Source organism: Protomyctophum parallelum, assembly GCF_964188405.1.
Source record: "Protomyctophum parallelum genome assembly, chromosome: 1".
In the NCBI taxonomy this organism is placed as follows: domain Eukaryota; kingdom Metazoa; phylum Chordata; class Actinopteri; order Myctophiformes; family Myctophidae; genus Protomyctophum; species Protomyctophum parallelum.
This window is the reverse complement of record NC_139697.1, coordinates 54,074,356-54,081,689: the sequence shown is the minus strand read 5'-3', so window position 1 is coordinate 54,081,689 and position 7,334 is coordinate 54,074,356. Positions and strand designations below refer to the sequence as shown.

Below are 7,334 nucleotides of genomic sequence, written 5' to 3'. Positions count from 1 at the left end.
GACGTATTAACATAGTAGGCCTACTTAGCTACTACAATTCGCTGAGGCACGAACAGAGAGACACACTTACCGGCTTTAATGAGGCCAACACAGGGAGGCATACTATGGTCCAACGGAGCATTGGTTTGAGGGAGCATTGGTCCTAAACAATGACTAGTCCAAACCAAAAACTGTCTAAACTAAGTAGCCTACTGCACCTGGTAAGAAGACAACTGTAAACAACAAGGGCCCATGTTTATATTCCCATGGCATCAAAGACACCAAATGAATATGCTGCGGAGGACCACCACCAACCACATTATACTTGGGTGGCCTGGAGTCGTGTCACCCTCGCCACACACCAAACAGGATTCTCCGGAAGGAGCGAGTCAGGTGTAGCCCCGAGGCTAAAACACAACAAGCGATCACGGTCAAGTTCAAACTATTAAGTGCAGGCGATCGTATAAACAGCAATGGGGACGAGCAGAAGAGACAACCAGCTGACGAGCAACAGGGAAACACACTGCTTTTCAATCAGCCACTGATGAGTGTGTGGAGGATGGGCTGTGACAGCGTGGGAACTCACGCCCAGCCTGCCACACTTGCATGGTGGAAAGGGGCCTTAGACGAGTGGTTCTCTACCTTTCCAGGTCCCAACCCTACGAAATAATCATATTTGAACTGGGACCCCATCTGAAAAGGTTGTGTCATCCCCCAGAAAAGACAATTTATGTTATTAAAAAATCACAACCGTGTGAAGTGAGGGGTGCTCTCCTCCTACTCTCCTATAGCTGCTATTGTTTTTAAATAGCCACAGACCACTGTAACAAATTTAGCCGGGGACCCCCTGGAACCCCTCCAAGGACCCCTGGGGATCCCCGGAACCCCACATCGAGAACCGCTGCTCCATCCTATCACCATGGTTGTACTTTTTTGTCTGAGACAAATTTCCCATGAGGCTGTGTGGCCCCGGGGGGCAGTAGCACTAGGTAGACCGGAGTTACAGCTCCCTCGTCCGGCGACTTCGGAGCTTTAGGACCGGCCATGTCCGTTCGCACCCAGCCTGGACAGCAGGCATTCAAGAGTATCCGATCATCCGGTCTCTCCTTGGACAGCCGACGGGCCAGGACCATGGACAGAGCCGTCAGCCCGGCCTTAGACACTCCGTACGCCGTTTCGGGCCAGCCTCCGGCCTTGTGTTCGCCCTTCTTGGTCAGGCCGACGAACCGCCGCATCAGTCCCGCCAGCTCGTCCTCCGTCAGGCCCTCGCTGCGGAGGCGTTCCTGCAGGGCGGGGCCACATCGACTCAGTGCAACCGAGCCCAGGAGGCTGGAGACGTTCACCACGCGACCCCCGGGCTTGACGAGAGGAATGAAGCGAGCCAACATGTCTCGGGTGCCAAAGAAGTTGGTCTTCAGGGTCACCTCAGCCTGGACGTCGAACGGAGTGGTGTCCGCGACTTTGAACGCTATCCCGGCGTTATTGACGAGTACGTCCACGCCTCCGTATTTTTCCGTGAAGTAATCCGCCGCGGCGCTAACGCTGTTTGGGTCGTCGATGTCCAGCTGGTGAAACATGGGCTCGAGTCCCTCTGAGGCCAGAGTCTCGACTGCCACGCGGCCACGTCCACTGTCTCTGGCAGTGACGTATACATGTCCTTGGAACTGCTGACAGAGGGCTCTGACTATGGCCAGACCTATGCCCTTGTTACTGCCTGTTACCACAGCCACCCTGACACTGCTAGACATGGTTTAGAATGGTCTCCTTGTGCTCAACGTGTGTGTGGTGTATGTCTGGCTGAAAACCTTGAATAAGACCCTTTCAAGGAACCGTTCAATGGAGTTCAACGGGCAGGTGGCGCCATCTTGAGGGGTTTTCGCTATTACTCTTTCTGCATAGGGGATGCCAAAACATAATTTTGAGGTATAGTGACAGTCTCTGTCAATGTTGTCAATAGCGGTGCAACAGTTAACTGAAGTAATCAACTGAATCAATGATCCTATTTATACTACAATAGCCATGCGGGTAGTGGTGAGATATAATGTGATGTCCATAACGTTAATATAACGGGTGTAATAATGTCACATGTCTTCTCTCCATCTGCAGGTTTCCGTTACGTCACGTTACGTCACAGACGTAACGTGCGTGGCTGCGTGCCCATATGAGCACATACCTGACACTGGACACTTTCTGAACATCTGGTGAAAAACATTGCTTTTAATTTAATAAAATGAAATAAAAATGTTATTACCATATATATTATAATATAATGTTGTTCCCTCTTCACAATTAGGTGTTCAAATTATTGCGTGAATGAATGGTGACATTGTTAATGAGGATTTTGGTTTACAACCTTCCTCTGTCAAAAATTGTCCATCCATCCAATCCACACGAGTACAGCAGCAAGGAGCTGAAGCAAAAGCAACATTGTGTAAGATATGAACTAAATTGCAATTTGTTGGATGTTGAAATGACACAGTCCATTAATAACAAATGTAACTCTGTCCTGTCACTGTCACATAGGTCAACCTTGGTGTGTTGTCATCCAACCATGAGTGGAGTAATAGAAATTATGAGTTTCCTCTATGTCTGTTCCCGTAGTGGACGGTTCACCATTTGCCCATACTGTGTTGTGGGGATAGGCTGAGTGTGGAACGTATGATCTACTGCAAGAGAAGCAGGAATGGTGGTGGTGGTGAGACACCTATAGTGATCGAATGGACGGAATGATCCCTAGTATTGGGGACACAACCAAACAGGTACGTCATACGTGCTAGATATGACGGTGGCAATGTCAGGTTTTGGTCACTTGCCATTCCCGAATAGCAAACTAGTGGTCGCATCTGCATACATTCCACTATAGACTCCAACGTCATTAGGACTAAAGTTTAGGTTTATTAAGTAATTAACCAGGGCCGTTTTCATGTCCTCAGGTGGAGGGAACAGAGGTACGGTCAAAAAGAGGGAAGTACATCAGACGCAATGAACACTGCAGGGCATGAGTTGAAGATCATGGGACAGACTAATTCAGGGCAGATGGGGAGAGTGGAACATGTTGAGAATTTTGATCTGTATCTTTTCTTTTGGGTACAATAGTTCCTTTGCCAGTCCTGCAGTTGAACCTGCCTTGCAAGTGTTCGTGTCTGCTAATAGGCAGGTCACGGCACGCGGACAGAATAACTTGTTTTATGAATGGATGCGATTCTCGGCCGAGCGGGTAACCAAACAGACTTGTATAACATGCTATAATGCTAATAGGACACCCTGGGTCCAACCTTTACCTTTCGAACCGGACCAGTGTGTTGAGACTTGAGAATCTGCAAACGGCCGTGAAAGCAAAATGTTACATTCAATGCATTCTGTCATTCATGGCGCAGAAGATTGATGGTAGTAGAAATGAATTACGAGCTTGCAGTAGTCAACAAGTATTGTGCGTCGACTAGGTGACTTAGGCCATTTATGCCTGAGATTTTCACTACATTTTCGTGATTTTTCAGATCTATAAGCTTGTGTGAGCTTGTAGGTCTGCTGTTCTCAATTGCTGAAGCATAATAGTCCGCCAAAAGGGGTTCCCGCCCAGTATGGGTTAAGTTCTGTTGTGACAGTGTGAGTGGAGTCTTGGGTTGAGGGTGTGGTTTGCAATAATGGTGTTATGTGTGTCTTGAAATTAAGATTTTAAAATGTGTTGTGTTGCCGTGTATTTTGTTTGAACCGAAGATGTGATTTTGGATAAGTTAAGTGCCTAGATATCTAAGGGGAATCTAAGAGTTTTGTTTTGTTTTTTGTTGTTAATTTTATTTTATTATTATTATTATTATTATTATTATTATTATTATTATTATTATTATTATTATTATTATTATTATTATTGTTATTGTTATTGTTATTATTTTTCTTGTTTGGATGTTTTCTTGTTTCACCTCCCCTTTAGGTGAGTGTAACCAGGGGGGATATATAGGATATTTTGAGGCCTCTGCAGTATATTGTGTGCACTCTGTGGTATTTGGGACGTGTGACTTGTCGTGTGACTTGTGTCTGGTGAGACACCACATGCACACACACACTGTCTATGACAATTGACATCCTAAGCACATTGTTATATTAACTCAACTCAAGTAAAATACTAGTATTATCTTCAGTACACGATTGTATACAAAAAGGCGGATTTTAGCGGAATTTGCATACTTTAACAGGAAAGCTTTATTTTCTGGTTAACATTGGTACTGCTGTGTGCAGTACTTAACACCAGCAGTAGGGTGCAGAAACACCTTAACTGTAGATTTGTTTTTTAATGACAACCCAAAACACCTTAACTATAGACCGATTCCGTAGAGGTTTCATGGTCGCAGCCTACGTATTTCCTGTAGGCGGACTCGACGTAGCTGCGGGGATAAAACCCTCACCAGGCGCACCTCTTCCACTACAGTGAACGGCAGAGTGACTGATGTTAGTTTGCCTCAAACTTTACTCCTTTACCTGCTTTTTTACTAACACTAACATTACAAAGATGCCCAGAACATCGAGATGAACCTGTGAGACCAGAGCCATTGAGTAATGGTTGAGACGAAGCAGGGAAAGATACATATCGCCAGTCTTACCCAATACCAAATCTTTCTGTTTTATGAACACAAGGCTGCTGTATTTTATACCTCATACTAAGCATTTAAAGTATGAGGTATAAAGTACACTGGCGTTATGTATCTTTCACTGCTTCGTCTCAACCATTACTCAATGGCTCTGGTCTCAGTCACCGCGGTGGATATTAGACATTACGTTTTAGTTTATTTTTTATGTTGCCACTACTGTTGGAGCAGCCATAAACTACACAGGTTCATCTCGATGTTCTGGGCATCTTTGTAATGTTAGTGTTAGTAAAAAAGCAGGTAAAGGAGTAAAGTTTGACGCAAACTAACATCAGTCACTCTGCCGTTCACTGTAGTGGAAGAGGTGCGCCTGGTGAGGGTTTTATCCCCGCAGCTACGTCGAGTCCGCCTACAGGAAATACGTAGGCTGCGACCATGAGACCAGCTACGGAATCGGTCTATACAGTGCAGTCTGACAGATATTTTGTGAAGCCACTAAGGAAATAAAGTTCATATAATGGCTCACATAATGAATAGCCTAAAATAATTTAACAAATTATGGCATTTGATACTGCATAATGTAGATATGTAGTTATAACATTAAACAAATGTTTGATTAAGATACCAAGAATTGGACAAACAACTTCATAGTATATACATTTTTATTAATATTAATCCTCCTCCAGCATCTCCATATCCATCACTAAATAAATACAAAGTAGAAAAGACTACGGTTATATTATAATAAAATAAAATAAAGTAGAGCCTCTGCTAATACCTTCTTCCAAGACTGACGAGGCGTCCAGGGCACAACTGGGATTGTCCAAGGCTAAATTGTCCTAAAATATATAGAATCATATCAAATGCGTTTATTAAAAATGTCTACATTATGTCTATCAGTAATAATTTAATACAAATACCTTCTTCAAATCCTAAAGCTGCTGCTGCTGCTGCCGCCACACCACCATCAGCATTTTCAAGGCCAGCTAAATAGTCATAAAATAGAATCACGTCAATTGGGTTTATTTAAAATTAATAAGGTCTATTATGACAGTCAAATAAACTATGACAAAAATGCTTGGCAATAACAGCAAATAGAAGTCAGATGGTGGCAAGGAATGAATATTTTGAGAGCCTATTCTATGCTAAGGATGTAATATAGTTTACCTTCTTGCTGCAAGGATGCCTCCTCCATGTCATCATCCAATGCTAAAGTTTAACAATCATAAAATAGAATAGTGTTAAGGTTGATTAAAAATGGTTAATTAACAACAAACCTATTCTAGGAATTAGAAATATAGCTTACGAAAGATATCTGAGCAAGCCTGACATGCCGCCGGCTGTCGAGGCCTCCTTCTCATCTGCCGGGCAATTTCTTTATTGGCGTCCGAGATCCGCTTAATCTGTCCCCTCATATATTTCAGCTGGCATGTAAGGGCATTGTGGCACATAACTGCCGCTGAGCTCAAAGATGCCAGGTTGGAAAGGAGTTCGTCCTTTCCAACCTGGGGATCGTTAACCTGATGCTATACAAGAAACAAAAAACAAAAAAAATAGACCGCCATATAGCCTACAAGAGCTCTTGTATGAATTTATACCTCTTATACCGTATAAGCATGGTCAGCAGTCTCATCTGAATTACTAACATATTTGAAATCGACATTTACAGGATAAATGTTTAAACTTACCGATGAGAAGCTCAAATCTATCCGCAAAAATATCCGATTTGGCCCGCGCCGTTGGGCTTGTTGCGAAACCTGCTGCCGCCATGACTTCTGTAGCTACTCAGCTGCTCACCCTGTCCTCAGTGTCCTGTGAAATCCTGGAATGAATAGTGTAGATTGGCGGCAGTTCTGTTCAAACCAAAGTGCTGATGGGTGGGTCAAATAATGCTATTGGTTGTTTGTGTCACATGGCACACATGCTACGAAACAAGACAGGAACGCCCAAAAACGTCACATCCGGTTTTTTACCCTGGGCAGAATTTTCTATGGCTGCCTATGCAACTTTTTCCAATCCTTAATCACATACGGACAAACATCTATATATATATATACTTGCGGAGGTAACGTGCCTTGTCCACCGGCAACAGATCTTTCAACGTATGGCATTGCAAATACGTTTGATAATCGCTACTCTGCGCAATATTGTTTTGGAAATGCCGCAAATTGCATTCCAGTGAACGAGAGCAAATCACCCTGGGGGTGGTGACTCCGCCCTGAATACGCATTTTCAAAAATTCAACTTACTTTATAATGCATTGGGCAATTTGGGCTGGAATAACGTTGTGCAGTGACTTAAAATGTTGTTTACTCAATACAATATCATATTTCAATGTTGGATAACATTATGAGTTAATGTAAAACAAATAAATGCACAAGTCATTGAATTATTTCACATTAATTTAAGAAACGTCACATTGTTTTATAATATCAGTATATGCTACATCCTGTACACACTCATATGTGGCTTGTGCAATGCAACACTACATTTTACAATGTTACATATTTCACACATTATGTACAGTATGTAGGCAGTATTAGGTGTATATATCAATGTACAGTATATCCAAAACATTCGATCATCACCATCATAGGTTCCTCTGGCACATCAAGAATCAAAGAGAGACTTTAAAACATCTGTTGCAAATAAATAATCTACTGCAAAAATGTAAATAGGCCTAATATTGTTTTAAAAAAGTCAGTATTCAAGAGTAGCCTAATTCCTGCAGAGCGAAGTCACTAAAAACTAAAAACATTGCATACATTCTAA

The 7,334-nt window shown here is 42.9% G+C and overlaps 1 protein-coding gene across 1 annotated transcript; it reads right to left on the bottom strand.

Annotated features, from left to right (window-relative positions):
• Window positions 1-893: 893 nt before the first annotated feature.
• On the bottom strand, window positions 894-1,727 carry LOC310864867 (carbonyl reductase [NADPH] 1-like; the record flags this gene model as incomplete). The annotated part of the gene is made up of 1 exon (XM_083773684.1): window positions 894-1,727. One exon carries the CDS (start codon window positions 1,725-1,727, stop codon window positions 894-896), a length of 834 nt encoding a protein of 277 aa, XP_083629810.1.
• Between the last annotated feature and the right edge of the window lie 5,607 nt (window positions 1,728-7,334).